Source organism: Callorhinus ursinus, unplaced genomic scaffold (genome assembly GCF_003265705.2).
Source record: "Callorhinus ursinus isolate GAN/ISIS: 27379988/994484 unplaced genomic scaffold, GSC_fseal_2.0 scaffold25, whole genome shotgun sequence".
Lineage (NCBI taxonomy): Eukaryota > Metazoa > Chordata > Mammalia > Carnivora > Otariidae > Callorhinus > Callorhinus ursinus.
This window is the reverse complement of record NW_027397087.1, coordinates 442,205-459,061: the sequence shown is the minus strand read 5'-3', so window position 1 is coordinate 459,061 and position 16,857 is coordinate 442,205. Positions and strand designations below refer to the sequence as shown.

Below are 16,857 nucleotides of genomic sequence, written 5' to 3'. Positions count from 1 at the left end.
GGGGGGTGGGGGGATGGGTTAGCCTGGTGATGGGTATTGAGGAGGGCACGTTTTGCATGGTGCACTGGGTGTTATGAACAAACAATGAATCATGGAACACTGCATCAAAAACTAATGATGTAATATATGGTGATTAACATAACAATAAAAAAAATTAAAAAAAAAAAAAAGAAGAGGTGTAAGAGTTTAAAAAAATGATATGGCTGACTCATTGATCAGCAGTTTTAGTTGATGGCCCCTTTGGCATTTTTCACATGTATAAAAGATCAATATCCGGTGGATAATGATAGTTTCCATCTATACTGAGGATTCAGCAAAAGTAATTGCTCCTAAATAATCATCCTAAGAAAATTATATCTGAGGGTTTGGAGAGGAGTGAAGAAAATCATTTAGGAAACTCAAAAGGATGCCCAAAGTAGGTTTTAGAATTTACACATTTGCATTTATTTGAAATTAAGTTATGCACTGTGTGTGTTTTTTTTTTAAGATTTTATTTATTTATTTGAGAGAGAGAGAGGATGAGAGATAGAGAGCACGAGAGGGAAGAGGGTCAGAGGTAGAAGCAGACTCCCCGCTGAGCAGGGAGCCCGATGCGGGACTCGATCCCGGGACTCCAGGATCATGACCTGAGCCGAAGGCAGTCGCTTAACCAACTGAGCCACCCAGGCGCCCTGCACTGTGTGTTTAAGACACATTCTGCCCTTTGGCCTCTAAGCTTTGACATTTAAGTCCTTTCATATGTTAATGACTCTAGTTAGAAGTCTTTTTTTTTCAATTGTGCCCACATAAGAATGCTGAGAAAGAGGAAAATTAAATAAGATGATCTTCCTAACTATCTGGAAGTGAATCTTTTAAAATAATATTGTATTAGTATCAGAGATTCTACTATCTATGTTCTTAGATCACTTACTTTTTCCTCATGAATCTTTCTATAAGTTCAATGAACAGAAATGTCTCTGGCCCCTGTACAGGGAATAACTTAAAAAAATTTTTTTTATTGTTATGTTAATCACCATACATTACATCATTAGTTTTTGATGAAGTGTTCCATGATTCATTGTTTGTGCATAACACCCAGTACTCCACGCAGAATGTGCCCTCTTTAATACCCATCACCAGGCTAACCCATCCCCCCACCCTCCTCCCCTCTAGAACCCTTAGTTTTTTTTTCAGAGTCCATCGTCTCTCATGGTTCGTCTCCCCCTCCAACTTACTCCCCTTTATTCTTCCCCTCCTGCTATCTTCTTCTTTTTCTTTTTTCTTAACATATGTTGCATTATTTGTTTCAGAAGTACAGATCTTTGATTCAACAGTATTGCACAATTCACAGCACTCACCATAGCACATACCCTCCCCAGTGTCTATCACCCAGCCACCCCATCCCTCCCACCCCCCACCACTCCAGCAACCCTCAGTTTGTTTCCTGAGATTAAGAATTCCTCATATCAGTGAGGTCATATGATATGTCTTTCTCTGATTGACTTATTTCACTCAGCATAACACCCTCCAGTTCCATCCACGTCGTTGCAAATGGCAAGATCTCATTCCTTTTGATGGCTGCATAATATTCCATTGAGTATATATACCACATCTTCTTTATCCATTCATCTGTCGATGGACATCTTGGCTCTTTCCACAGTTTGGTTATTGTGGACATTGCTGCTATAAACATTGGGGTGCATGGACCCCTTCAGATCCCTACATTTGTATCTTTGGGGTAAATACCCAGTAGTGCAATTGCTGGATCGTATGGTAGCTCTATTTTCAACTGTTTGAGGAACCTCCATGCTGTTTTCCACAGTGGCTGCACCAGCTTGCATTCCCACCAACAGTGTAGGAGGGTTCCTCTTTCTCCACATCCCCGCCAACATCTGTCGTTTCCTGACTTGTTAATTTTAGCCATTCTGACTGGTGTGAGGTGGTATCTCATTGAGGATTTGATTTGGATTTCCCTGATGCCGAGCGATGTTGAGCACTTTTTCATGTGTCTGTTGGCCATTTGGATGTCTTCTTTGGAAAAATGTCTGTTCATGTCTTCTGCCCATTTCTTGATTGGATTATTTGTTCTTTGGGTGTTGAGTTTGATAAGTTCTTTATAGATTTTGGGTACTAGCCCTTTATCTGATATGTTATTTGCAAATAATTTCTCCCATTCTGTCGGTTGTCTTTTGGTTTTGTGGACTGTTCAGGGAATAACTTTTGATCTTTCTATTCAACTACAAACCAGATAGGAAAAAAAAAAATTAACCCATTTTTTCCCCGTGAAGTGACAATTCAAGCCTCCATTAATGTTCACAGTGTCCATCTACTACCTCCAGTTCTTCTCTGTCCTTTGTTTAAATATTCCTTTTGGCTAACCCTTTTTGTCTTTTTAAAAACTGAAGTATAATTGACATATGACAGTATGTTAGTTTCAGGTGTACAACATAATAAGAATGTAAATCCATAAGGATTTAGGTCCTTTCCTATGTTAATGACTAGTTAAAATTCTTACTTGAGGGATTGTCTTACTAGGTCCAGTTTATAGAATAGACATTACCAACAGGGAGAAAAATGACAAAGTCTCTATACATCCCACTATTTATAATATTTCTCAGAGAGTAGGAAATGGTGAACAGTATGAAATGATGCAGAGAGATCATAAGGATGAAGATTTAGCTACTCCAAGGTATTTAGTGATCTTCATGATGATGAGGGGAACAAAGGCATAGGAATTGTAGCTAAAATGAAGTCTCCTTACAACTTGCAGCCCACTGATAAATCCCTGAGACATACAGGGTGTAACACTCCTACAATTCCCTTAAGATTTTCTTTAATGTTCAACCAATATAGCTTTGCTTTGGTTAGTGAAATTCACTCTGATAATTGCAAACCTCCAGGATATGATAACAATCATCTTTCAACATGTGGCCCACTAACACACATCTAAAGGGTCTCATGACTAATGCTTTACTAAAACAATAAAGAATAACCTTATCTTGATAATAGCTGGCTCTCCAAGGTCTTGGATACCTTGCTTTCAGCATACATAAATTCCTTTGAGACTTATGTTATTCCTAACCCTCACTACCTAAAAAGTATATGATCAGCTACTCCTCACAATAGCAGTGCAGCTCTTTTTGCCCATGGGTCCTATCCCTGTGCTATAATAAAAGCACATTTTTGCACTGAAGATGTTTCAAGAATTCTTTCTTGACCATTCGCTCAGTGGCCTCACATCAATGGGATCAGTATAAAGGTCGAGGGGACAGCTGTCAGAATGTAGGGAGTTAAGAAGGAAGTCATCTATAGGCAACAGAGCAGAGAGTATTAAAGAGGAATAAATATTTTTTGAAAATAGAAGCATCCTGGAAAGATGCTATGGAGACAAACTGTAGCAGCACCTTCTAAATTAGGATTTTGTACTTTCAGAGGCAATGAAAACCACTGAACATACTTTGGTGGTGCTAGTTACATAACCAAAGTGCTTAGAAAGGGTAATCTGATGGCCATATTCAGGTTAGATAGGGAGAGATCAGTTGTCCTGTATAGTAGGGTTTTGGTAGTGATTAGTGAAAGCAAGTGGAGGATTTGAGAAGAGCTGAGTAGATAAGATGCTTGTAATGTTATACTAGATCTGAAAGAAAAGCTGCATTGGGAGGAGAGTGATGATTATTAGCTTTGTGGTAGTCATGTGAAATTCCACAAGCACAAGACTGATATATAAACGTTAAGTGACAGTGTTTAGTAGACTATGGGAAATTAGACTATACTGTTTAGGATAGAATTAGGGAATGAGTGATATACCTATTTGGATTCAACTAGCATTTGTATTCTAATGAAAGTATTAAACCCTTTCATATATGCTGCCTTTCACACAGTGGTCAAGCTTTTGGGGAGGGTATAATTAGAATTTTAAAAGAAGCCCATTAGGAGAACAAGACAAGATCTTAAATAATGTATATAGTGAACAGAGGACAAAAAATGAGGGAGACAAGTCTGAGACTTAGGACTACCAGGAGAGTTTAGTGAACTAAGGATGTTAAAATAACATCATTACAGCTAACAGTTATTGAATTCTTGCTATGTGTTCAATACTGTTCTAAGCTCTTTACTCATAGCAATTTTTGAGGCCAGACTATTATTACTTCAATTTAACAGATGAGTAAACTTAGACACAATAAGATTAAGTAAGTTATCTGAGGTCAGGGTGTAACTGGGGCACAGGGGTGCAAGAGTACCTGACTCTGGGGGTCCCATTCAGACCAGGTTTGGCCACTCACCACTGACAAAATCCAAAGGCAGAGGGATGAGTGCTTGCTGAAACAAGAAAGGAATTTATTTCAGGGAGGCCCACTCTGGGAAGACAGCAGACTAGCGTCTCAAAACCTATCTCCAAAGTGCTGAAAAAACTTCTAGGTTTATGTAAGGAAAATGTGGGACAAAGGTCAGGGGGTACCTGCAGGTGGGCAGTAAAGGTCTGGTGAATCATTGTCCTGAGTCAATCATGCAAGGTCATGCTGGTGTCAGGGAAGTCCCTGTTGCTCCAAGGGGGTACTTTTGGTTTCCATCAGGGGATGCTTTGCCTGCAGGGTCTGTTGTCTAAATTCAGAGATAAGCTAGAAAGAAGAATTTAATCAATTAGAAGGTACAGACTGAGGTCAACATGGAGGGAGTTGAAATCCTCTTTCAAGGGTTAGTGGTGGGGCAAGTGGATAAGGCAAGTTTAAACCCAGTAGTCTGGTTTGTGATTCTTCACTTTTAACCAATATTTTACATCTGTCTCTCCAGAACAAGAAACATAGGAAGAATATGAATGAACCAATTTAAATAAACAACATAATAACCAAATCTGTATACATAGAAAGATTAACAGGATTGGATATTTATTTTAAATTCTAGTTCTTTGTTACCTTGTAAAGAAAATTTCACTTGTCTTCAAGACCAACTTTCACTGTGACAGAAAATGTTTGGGATGATATCAATTCTTAGTTCTGAGCCTTAAAAAAATCAAACTAAAAAAAATCAAACTCTCAAGTCAGCTTTTCTTTAATCACTTTATCATAAAGCAATACATAAGAATATTGTAACTGAGAGTTATAGTTTACTTCAAACCCCAGTGACATGATGTTTACTTACTTCACAGGTTTTTAGGCACTTTTTGATTGTCAAATTATTATTCCAACAACACTTAACAAGGACACTATGTATTAGGTGGCATTTACATCCCTGAGAGTTTAGAGAAGTAAAAACAGTACCAGACTAGACTGGATATATTGAACAAATCTTGAAATCAGACAGATTGATATAGATGATTTTGGAAATTTCATCTCAGATATTAGAATTTATATGTGTAAAGAATATATTAAGTATATGTGATATTAGGCTGATGTTGGACACAAGGCTGTTGGAAGAAGCAGATGCTAATTTCAATAAAAAGTAATATTAGCACGCAAAGGGATTCATGGGAAATATAAACAAGACCCTTTAGAACTGAACAATTGAGATGAATTTAAAAAAAAGATGATTATTCTTGAAATCTAAATTTGAGACTAGAAGGTTAGGAGCAATGGATCTCTGGAATCATATAGGGTAGAGATAATGAGATAGAAATCATGAAGGGAAACCAAACAGGGAGAACTCAGGAGGCATAATACATAAAATAATGAGAAGTTCGAGAAAGGCAAAAAGGAACCAATTTAATTTAAACGCAAGGAAGGAGGTAAGAAGTTGGGGAGAAAGGTATTTTAAAGGTCTTATCTTAATTGGTGTTGGGGTAAGGCGGGAAGGAAATAGAACATATTGGTAGGGAAAATAGATGGCATTTTATTTTATTTTTTATTTATTTTTATTATTATTTTTATATTTTTTGGGTGGGGGGAGGGAAGGGGCAGAGGGAGAAGGAGAGAGAGCATCCCAAGCAGGCTCCATGCCCAGTTTGGAGACATGGGGCTCGAGATCACTAGCCAAGCCGAAATCAAGTTGGTAGCCTAACAGCCTGAGCCACCCAGGCGCCCCACTGGCATCTTATTTTAAAATAAGAATAGAGGGGGGTACTGGGTGGCTCCGTTTTTAAGTATCTCCCTTCAGCTCGGGTCATGGTTCCAGGGTCCTGGGATCAAGCGCCGCATTGCACTCCCTGCTCGGCGGGAGGCCCACTTCTCCCTCTCCTGCTGCTCCCCCTGCTTGTGCTTTTTCACTCTCTCTGTCAAATGAATAAATAAAATCTTAAAAAGAAAAAGATACAACAGTAAGTAATTTAAAAATAAAACAAAATAAGAATAGAGAAATGTAGCACTGGAAAAGGGACAATAAACGTGAAAAAAATAGGAAAGTATAGTAGGACTTTCATGTTAATAAGGGGATGATGAAATGGATACTATCTTAACCAAACCAGCAAAAATTAAATATGAAAATGTTGTCTTTTTGCTGATGACATTATTATAAACCTAGAGAACCCAAGCTATTTCAGTAAAAAACTATTCAACGAATAACAGAAGGTAGTAAGGTGACTACATGTAACATATAAAAAGAAATAACTTTTTTCCATTCTAGCAAAAAGAACTTAGAAATGGAAGGGAGAAAAGATATTTCATTTATAATGCTAAGAAAAAAAGCTATAAAATACATAAGAATAATTTTAACAAAGAGAGCATAGAACATATATAAAGAAAATGGCAAAATCATATTGAAGGACATGAAACAAGGTTTGAACAAATGGGTGGTGGCGCCTGGGTGGCTCAGTCAGTTAAGCATCTGCCTTTGACTCAGGTTATGATCCCAGGGTTCTGGGATCAAGTCCTGCTTTGGGCTCCCTGCTCAGCGGGAGTCTGCTTCTCCCTCTCCCTCTGCTCCTCCCCTCCTCTCCCTCTGCTCCTCCCCTACTACTCCTTTCTCTCTCTCTCTCGCAAATAAATAAATAAAATCTTAAAAAAAAGAACAAATGGATGGATGTACTATTCTTGAATGGGAAGACACCATCATAACTATGCTACTTCATTCAAAGTTAAAATACAAATTTATAGCAATTCAAATCAGAAGTTCAGTGGAATTTTGGGGGGAATTGGAGAAAATGAATTTAAAATTTATATGCTATAATATATGATCATGAATAGTCAAGGAAGTATGAAAAATAAGGACAGTGAAGGAGGGACTTGCTTTATCAAGTATAGCGACATAGTATTACCCTGATATTTCTTTTTTTTCTTTTTTTAAGATTTTATTTATTTATTTGTCAGAGAGAGAGAGAGCATAAGCAGGGGGAGCAGCAGGCAGAGGGAGAAGCAGTCTCCCTGCCCAATGTGGGACTTGAACCCAGGACCCTGGGATCATGACCTGAGCCGAAGGCAGATGCTTAACCAACTGAGCCATCCAGGCATCCCATTACCCCGATATTTCTACAGAAAGAGACAAATATATCAGTGAAATCAAAATAAAGAATTCAGAAACAGATCCCAAAATATCTGATAATTTAGCAAAGTGCAAAAAATAGTTAAATTGAAAGAGAAAAGAATGGGTCATTTAACACACAGTGCCATTACTATTTTATTCACCTGGAAGAAATTAGAAATGAACTTACATTTTAAAATATATACAAAAATAATAAAGCACTGTCCGAAATAGAAAATAAAGCAAAGTATTGAAAGAAAATCTAAGGGTGTACGTGTATGATCCAGGAGCAAAGGAGATCTTAAAAGCAGTATGTATAAAAAAGTAATAGCTGTATTTAATCATTTAATAATTAAAAACTTGGGTATAAATTAAAAAAAAGAACAAACTTGGGTATAACAAAAGAAACCAGAAACAAAATTAATAGAGAATTGTTTTAGAAAAGATAAAACAAATGACAAATGCTTAATATCTGTAATATAAAAAGAGCTCTTACAAATGTGTAAAAAAAAAAAAGCACAGTAAGAAATAGGAAAAGGCAGAAATAGGCATTTCACAGAAGTGCAGATCCAAATTGCAAAAATGTTCAAATTTATTGGTTGTCAGGGAAATGAAAACCAGAGCAACAGTGAGCTATCACTTTATACCCACTATTCTGGCAACAATTAAAGAAAGTATTAACATTTATTCTTATAGAAATATGTGTTGTTTCAGCTTTTTTGGAAAGCTGTTAGGCAACACTACTAACATTAAAAATATGTGCACTTTGACCCAGTGATCTCACTTCTGGGAATCTGATACATCAATACACAAGGATGTATGTATATGGATAGTTATTTGTAGCATTATCTGCAGGGGCCAAAAAACTAGAAACAAGTTAAATGCTTATTAATAGGGAAATTAGTAAATAAATTATGGCCCATCCACACTGTGAATATTGAGCAGCCATTTAAAAGAATAAACTAGACACCTCTCCAGACAGTTCTAGGTGCCTTTCTGCACGTTTCCATTCTGTGGCATATTTCAGTGTTGAAATTAGAAAATATGTCTCTCTATCTCCTGATGTATTTCTCCTTTAATTCTTAGGTGACTTTGTCTACATTTCCCCTACTTCGTTATACATTAAAGACCAAACAGAATTTGAGGCATACGATTAAATGATAACAAAGTTCTAGGCTTGGAAAAAAATTTGGTGCTGGCTCTCTGTGATTTTTGTACTATGTAAATTCTATGTAACTGTGTACAATGGCTAAGTGATCTTCAGTTTTTTTTTTAAAGATTTTATTTATTTATTTGACAGAGAGAGACACAGCGAGAGAGGGAACACAAGCAGGGGGAGTGGGAGAAGCAGGCTTCCCACTGAGCAGGGAGCCCAATGCGGGGCTTGATCCCAGGACCCTGGGATCATGACCTGAGCCGAAGGCAGATGCTTAATGACTGAGCCACCCAGGCGCCCCTGATCTTTAGTTTTTGACATTTGTGTAACCCTATAGCCAGGCTTCCCTTTCAACTTAAAAATCATGTTTTTCTCCCTCTTATGCTCTTCAGGTATCTTCAGGATTGGTTTAGAACACGAAGTTGATGGATGGAGGAAATCACTCTGTGGTGTCTGAATTTTTGTTGCTGGGACTCACCAGTTCTTGGGAGATTCAGATTCTTCTTTTTTTGTTTTTTACTATATTTTACATAGCAAGTATGCTAGGAAACCTTCTCATTGTGCTCACGATCATCTCAGACCATCACTTACATTCCCCCATGTACTTTTTGCTAGCAAATCTTTCCATCATTGACACAGGTGTTTCCAGCATTGCAAGTCCAAAGATGATTTATGATCTTTTCAGAAAACATAAAGTCATCTCCTTGACAGGGTGCATTACTCAGCTATTCTTTATTCACACTGTTGGGGGTACGGAGATGGTGCTGCTTATAGTCATGGCCTATGACCGATACATTGCTATCTGTAAGCCCCTCCACTACCTGACCATTATGAGCCTAAGAATGTGCATTTCTCTTTTGGCTGTTGCTTGGACCATTGGACTCATCCATTCTGTGGCCCAACTGGCTTTTGTTGTAAACTTGCCCTTTTGTGGTCCCAACAAAATGGATAGTTTTTATTGTGATTTTCCTCGGTTCATCCAGCTTGCATGTGTAGACACATACAGACTGGAATTTCTGGTCATGGCCAACAGTGGTTTCATCTCCATGGGCACCTTCTTCATCTTGATTGTGTCTTACATCTTCATCCTGGTCACGGTTCGAAAACATTCTTCAGGTGGTTCATCCAAGGCTCTCTCCACTCTCTCTGCTCACATCACTGTGGTGGTCTTTTTCTTTGGTCCTTGCATTATTGTCTATGTGTGGCCATTCCCTACGTTACCCATAGATAAATTTTTAGCTATCTTTGATGCCCTTATCACTCCTTTTATGAATCCTGTTATCTATACATTCAGAAATAAGGAGATGAAAATGGCAATGAGGAGACTATTTGGTAAGATTCTAAGTTTCAGGAAGAGTTCTTTCATGACCAATCAAAGCCATCCAGATTCATCCTGACTATTCTTGAAAATTAATCTCTTTAATTAAACTTTTCATAAATCCTTTCACTTTAGTTAGTAATTTTAATGTCCACTGTGAAAATTCTCCTCAAGGACTCTGTTCTGATCTGGTCAGTTTTTCATAAGGACTCTTACCCTGTGGATCCTGGAAGTATTGAGGAAGAGTGAATTCAGCCTTTAAATGTAGTGTCTTTCTTGTTTATTATAGAAGAATATGAAATCTCATATACTGGGCACATTTTCCATTAAAACAAAATGTTGGATACTCTTTGGTAGTGATTCTCAAAGACATATCTCTTCTAATCTATATGTGTATTGATATTCGTGCCCTCTGAGTTTCTTGTGTTTATATACTTGGAAGAATACACAAAATGAAGACAGTTGCTTAGGTAGCTTTCAGAATTTGAGGCTTCTAACATCTGGATTTGACTATCCACACTCAGATTTAGTTAGTATTAAGGTTTTTATTAAAAAAAATTTTTTTAAAGTAAGACCCATGCCTAGCATGGAGTCCAGTGTGGGGCTTGAACTCACAACCTTGAGATCAAGACCTGAGCTGAGATCAAAAGTCGGACACTTAACTGACTGAGCCACCCGGGTGCCCCAATACTGAGGTTTTTAGGTCAAATTTGGGATAAATCATAGAGTGACAACTCAGGAAACTTTAATATTATTATTTAATCCAATGTTTTGAGACCAGAAGTTGTAAATTCCTATAACACTCAGTGTGTATCATAATTATATTTTACCCCAATTATTTCCTAAACAATTTTTATATGGTAAAGGAAACTATATGAATATTAAAAGATTATAAATGGATTGAATATTTTGGCTCTAAGGATAGGTGGCACTGGTTTATAAATAAATAAAATGCAAAAGATTTCTACATTATATGAATCAGGTTTATAACTAAATAAATAGCAAATACAAAGTGTAGACATTACAGAAGAAAATTTATTACAAAGCTGTCTACAAGTGAAGAGATATATTAAGGAACTGTCTATAATGAAGAAATGTATTAAACTTTCCATGTGATAAAATATATTATATATAATTATTTAAAAAATAAATATACTGTTCAGAAGTGGTATAAATAACTATCCAAAGACTATCTCACTATTTTTTCTGTGTTACCAAATAAATAGGAGTGAGTGTTGAGTGAAGGCATTATTATTCATGTGTGGGCTAGGCGACTTGTTATGAATGAGCAGTGGGGAGGGGCAGAGAAAAAGAGAGAGAGGGTGAGAGAGAGAGAAGCAGACTCCCTACTGAGAAGGAATGCAGGGCTCATCCTACTGCACTCTTTAATCCCCTTCACTTATTTCATCCATTCCACCCCCATCACCTGTCTGGTAACCATTCTCTTTGTTCTCTATGGTTAAGAGTCTGTTTCTGGTTTGTCTGTCTCTCTGTCTCTCTCTCTCTTTCAAACATTTTGTCTATTTCATCTAAGTTGTTGAGTTTACTGGCATAAAGTTGTCCATAATATTCTCTATTCTTCTAAAACCTGTAGGATCTGCAGTGATGTATCCCCTTTCATTCTTGATATTGGTAATTTTGTCTTTCCTTTTTTTTTTTTCTGATCAGTTTGGTGAGAAGTTTATCAGTTCTGTTGAACTTTTCAAACACAAGCTTTTGATTTTACTGATTTTGTCCTTATTTTTCTCTTTTCTATTAATAATACTCTTTTCTTTATTATTTCTGTTTACCGCTTACTCTGGGTTTGGTTTTTTTTTTAAGATTTAATTTATTTATTTGAGAGAGAGAGCATGAACAGGGGGAGGGGCAGAGGGAGAGAGAGAAGCAGACTCCCTGCTCAGGAAGCCCAATGTGGGGCTTGATCCCAGGACGCTGGGATCATGACCTGAGGTGAAGGCAGACACTTAACTGACTGAGCCACTCAGGTTCCCCGGTCACAGTTTTCTTATCTTACTGTGATTGTTAGGATTGTTATGTCTTTTATCTGCTGTTTATTCTACTTAGTGAAATTTTCATTTCAGGTATTTTGTTTTTTATTTTTTCAGAATCAATATACAGAATTCTGTTGCATTTCTATGCACTACTAACAAAATAGTAGAAAGGAAAATTAAGAAAAAAATCCCATTTACAATTGTATCAGAAAAGAAAATGCCTAGGAATAAATTTAGCCAAAGAGGCGAAAGACCTGTATTCTGGAAACTATAAGATATTGATGAAAGAAATCAAAGATGACACAAACAAATGGAAAGATACTCCATGCTCATGGATTGAGAGAATTAATGTTGAAATGGCCATACTACCTAAAACAATCTACAGATTCAGTGAAAATCTCTATCAAAATATCAATGGTACTTTTCACAGAAAAAGAACAAAAAAAAATCCTAAAATTTGTAAATCACAAAATACCCAAATAGCCAAAACAATCTTGAGAAAAAAGAACAAAGCTGGAGGTATCACAATCCCAGATTTCGAGATAAACTACAAAGCTGTAGTGATCAAAACAGTGTGGTCCTGGCACAAAAATAGACAGATCAAAGAACAGAATCAAGAGCCCAGAAATAAACTCACACATACATGGCCAAATAATCTATGACAAAGGAGGAAAGAATGCACAATGGGGAAAAGACAGTCTCTTTAATAAATGGTGCTGGAAAAACTGGACAACTGCATGCAAATTTGTGCAGTCATTGCGGAAAACAGTATGGAGGTTCCTCATGAAGTCATTCTTGCAGCATTTACGTTTCTTTATCTCTGAACTACCTCCTTATCATTTTTCTATCGAATTCTTGGTATTTGCCAATATTTCAGACGACTTTCATATGTTAGATATAGGTAAACTTTGTCATTTAAGTAGCAAATATTTTCCCATTGTTTATGGTGGTTTTGGCAGTACAAAGTTCTTATTTTTATATTGTAAAATTTAGCTATCTTTTCTTTCTGCATTTGGATTTTGAGTTATAATTAGAAATGTTTTCTCAGGTTATAGAGAAATTCATTCTTGTTCCTTCTAATACCTGTGTGTCTTCATTTAAAAATATTTAAACCTCTGCATCATTTGGAAGTTATCTTACTATATAGCATCAGAAATGGGACTAACATAACCATTTCTACATGTAGTTCTCTAGTTTCCTCAAGTCATTCGTTAAAATGTCCATATATTTTCCACTGATTTGAAAGGTCATCTTTAGTGAATACTAAATTTCCAATTGCAGTTGGGAATGTTTCTGTATTTTCTATTTGGTCCCATTAATCTGTCTATTCTTTTAATTTTTATTTACAGAGGCTTTTAATATATTTTAATATCTGTTAGAGAGTCTTTCCTCCTCCTCCTCCCCATGATTTTCCCTTTTAAGATTACTTAACGATTCTTGTTTTTTTTGGTCTTTGAAACGAAACTTATAATCAATTTATCTAGCTCGTGAAAAAAGCTTGATGATATCTGTATTGAGATCACATTACATTTGGGAATTTACCTAGGGAAAATTGACATTCTTGTGTTTTTCTTTTAATTCTTTTCTTTTACATATGTTTTTCTGTCAAAGTGTTTCCTACTTTAAAATTATACTCTTAAATCTCACAGACATTTCTGGTTTCCTCTCATCTCCAGCTATCTATTAAAGGTTTAGAGGAAATGTGAAATTAAAATACTAGTGCTTCTAGAGCTGGTTAGAGGGAAAGATTTAATAAAAGAAACTCTTTGGAATAAGTATTCTCTCTTATTTTTTAAATAAACATTCTTGAACATGAAATTTATATAAAAAATTAGATAAGATTATTCAAACATTCACTTCCTCTTCCTAGATGTAAGAAAATTTACCTTTTTCTTTTGTATTCACTTGTAAGTACTAATATAAAGTATTATCTCTCTTCGCCCCCACTTCCTTTTTTGAACACTAATGGTTTCCTACTAAATCCACTATCCTTCACCTTGCTAGTTGAAGACACTTTATATTCATACAGGTACAATGTCCCTAGTCTTTTCTTGTGGCTTCATAGTATTCCATTATATGTATGTTCCATAATTTATTTAGCTACTCCTTTATTTTTTTAATTTTAATTTTTAAATTTAAATTCAATTAATTAACATATAGTGTTCCTCTTCAATTTTTTGTGGGAGAGTTTAAGGATTGACATTGATTCTTCAAATGCTTGATAGAATTCACCAGTAAAGCCATCAGGTCCTGGACTTTTCTTTGGGGGAGGGTTTTGATGACTAATTCAATTTCCTTTCTCAAAATTAGTATGTTGAGTTTTTTTTTTTTTTTGTTTCTACATGGTTCAGTCTTGGTAAGTTATACATTTGTAGGTTTTTATCCATTTCTTCTAGGTTATCCAATTTGTTGACATATAATTAATTGTTCACAGTAGTATTAAGAGCTTTTGAATTTTTGTGGTATCAGTTGTAATGTTTCCTCTTTCATTTATGATTTTATTTATCTGAATGATCTTTCTTAGCCAAGAGAAAGGTTTGTTAATTTTGTTTGTTCAAAAAAAAGCTCTTAATTTCATTGATCTTTTCTACTTTTTTCCTGGTCTTTATTTCATATTATTTCTGCTCTGACCTTTTCTATTTCCTTACTTCTGCATACTTTGGGCTTTGCTTGTTCCTTTTCTAGTTCCTTGAGGTGCAGAGTTAGGTTACTTTTTTGAGATTTTTTCCCCCTTAATGTAGTAATGTAAATTTCTGTCTTAGAACTGCTTTTGCTGCATCCCACAAGTTTTGGGATGTTGTGTTTCCATTTTTGTTTGTTTCAAGCTATGTTTTGATTTTCCTTTTGATTTCCTCTTTGATCCATTGGTTGTTCAGGAGTCTGGCTTTATTCTTAAATTCAAATTTTCTTAGATTGTTATTAGAATATGAAATTTATTGGGATATAATATATCATCACACATATGGTTTCCATGGGTACTTAAATTGAAGGAATAAGTTTTTTTTTAAGATTTTTATTTATTTGAGAGAGAGAGCATGAGAGAGAGATATCACGAGCAGAAGGGAAGGGTAGAGGGAGAAGCTGACTCCCTGCCAAGCAGGGAGCCTGAGGCAGAACTCGATCCCAGGACGTTTAACTGACTGAACCACCCAGGCGCCTGGAATAGGTTAAGTTTTAAGTTTCAGGGTATGATGTTACTTAGATTTGCCTGATTTATATATGTTAAATTTTTTATAATCTTACATATTTTTGTCTGCTTGATCTGTTAAACAAAAGAGACCCAGAGTTATATGACCCACAGACATTCATTTATTCCTGTTGTAGATATATATTTTTTATAAGTTTACTGGCACTTATATCTTAATGAAAGAAAATGTTAGTTGCAAAAATTTTGTACATAGTGTAGTTGCAATGAGTTAAGCATATGGCCCTTTCAATATGCTTCTACACATAAGTTTACCAACACATATCTTTTTTAAAAAAGTTTTTATTTAAATTCCAGTTAGTTAACATACAGTATAATAATAGTTTTAGGTGTACAATTTAGTGATTCAATACTTGATACAACACCCAATGCTCATCACAACAAGGGCCCTCCTTAATCCCTATCACCTATTTAACCCATCTGCCTGCCCACTCCTCCTTTGGTAACCATCAGTTCATTCTCAGTAGTTAAGAGTCCATTTCTTGGTTTGCCCCCCTCTCTCTTTTTTCCCCCTATGATCATTTGCTTTGCTTCTTAAGTTCCATACATAAGTGAAATCAAGTTGTATATTCATTTTGAATTTTACATTATAATGATAACAGGTATAATCCAAAGTGAATATAAAACAGGAATAAATATCCTTGGACAAATAACATAGCTATTTCCTTAGTTTTACATTTGCATTTTCTTCTGATAAATGAAGCTTGATGATTTTATTCTAGTGTTTGATGAAATTAATATATTTGATCATTTCTACTCCTCCCTCATTTTCACATCTAATTTATGTTATTTTACCTTTCTTTGTATTTATCTTTGCATTATTTCTTTAAAACAATTTTTTTAAAGATTTTATTTATTTATTTGACAGAAAGAGAGACAGAGACAGAGCACAAGCAGGGGGAGTGGCAGGCAGAGGGAGAAGAAGAAGCAGGCTCCACTGAGCAGGGAGCCCGATGCGGGACTTGATCCCAGGATCCCGGGATTGTGACTTGAGCTGAAGGCAGATGCTTAACTGTCTGAGCCACCCAGGTGCCCCTTATCTTTGCATTATTAAGTATACCTAAATATCCGTTACTTGATTAATAATTTAAAATCATGTATTTTGACCCTCATTCTGAAAGATGAGGAAATCATACTAATAACAGTACTTATTCTTTCCTTTGCTTTTCCACCTTTTACTTGTACCATTTCTACAATGTCAGGTTAGTAATTTTCACATCCTGCCTTGTAAAGATTATCCCTATTTTTAATTTTAGCTTTAGTTCTATAATGAAATAAATTCAATGTTTATTCTGGTTCACTGAAAGTTTGACCTCTAATGATTTTTTCAATAATTTTTTTTTACATTTTTCCTATTCAAAAATACTTTCCTGTTACACCTATACTTGAAAAACAGGGTGACCATTTATGAGATTCTTCTTTAACTTGAGGTCTTTGTAAGGATTCTTTCAGTGTTTTCTTTCTCTCTTTCCCCCTTCCTTCCTTCCTCCCTCCCTCTTTCTTTCTTTCCTTCTTTCTTTCCTTCTTTCTTTCCTTCTTTCTTTCTTTCTTTCTTTCTTTCTTTCTTTCTTTCTTTCTTTCTTTCTTTCTTTCTTTCTTTCTTTCTTTCTTTCTTTTTCTTTCTCTTTCTTTTTCTTTCTTTCTTTCTCTTTCTTTCTTTCTTTCTTTCTTTCTTCTTTCTTTCTTTCTCTTTCTTTCTTTCTTTCTTTCTTTCTTTCTTTCTTTCTTTCTTTCTTTCTTTCTTTCTTTCTTTCTTTCTTTCTTTCTTCCTTCCTTCCTTCCTTCCTTCCTTCCTTTTTCTTTCTTTCTTTCTTTCTTT

The 16,857-nt window shown here is 35.6% G+C and overlaps 1 protein-coding gene across 1 annotated transcript in view; it reads left to right on the top strand.

Moving 5' to 3' along the window:
• Positions 1-9,921, top strand: part of LOC112832904 (olfactory receptor 4F3/4F16/4F29-like) — a 33,695-nt gene extending 23,774 nt beyond the window's left edge. Inside the window, exon 5 of the mRNA XM_025883744.2 lies at positions 8,917-9,921. Coding sequence (XP_025739529.1) covers positions 8,950-9,921 — 972 coding nt within the window. The 5' untranslated portion in view covers positions 8,917-8,949. The remainder of the gene's footprint in view (positions 1-8,916) is intronic.
• The last annotated feature ends 6,936 nt before the right edge of the window (positions 9,922-16,857 follow it).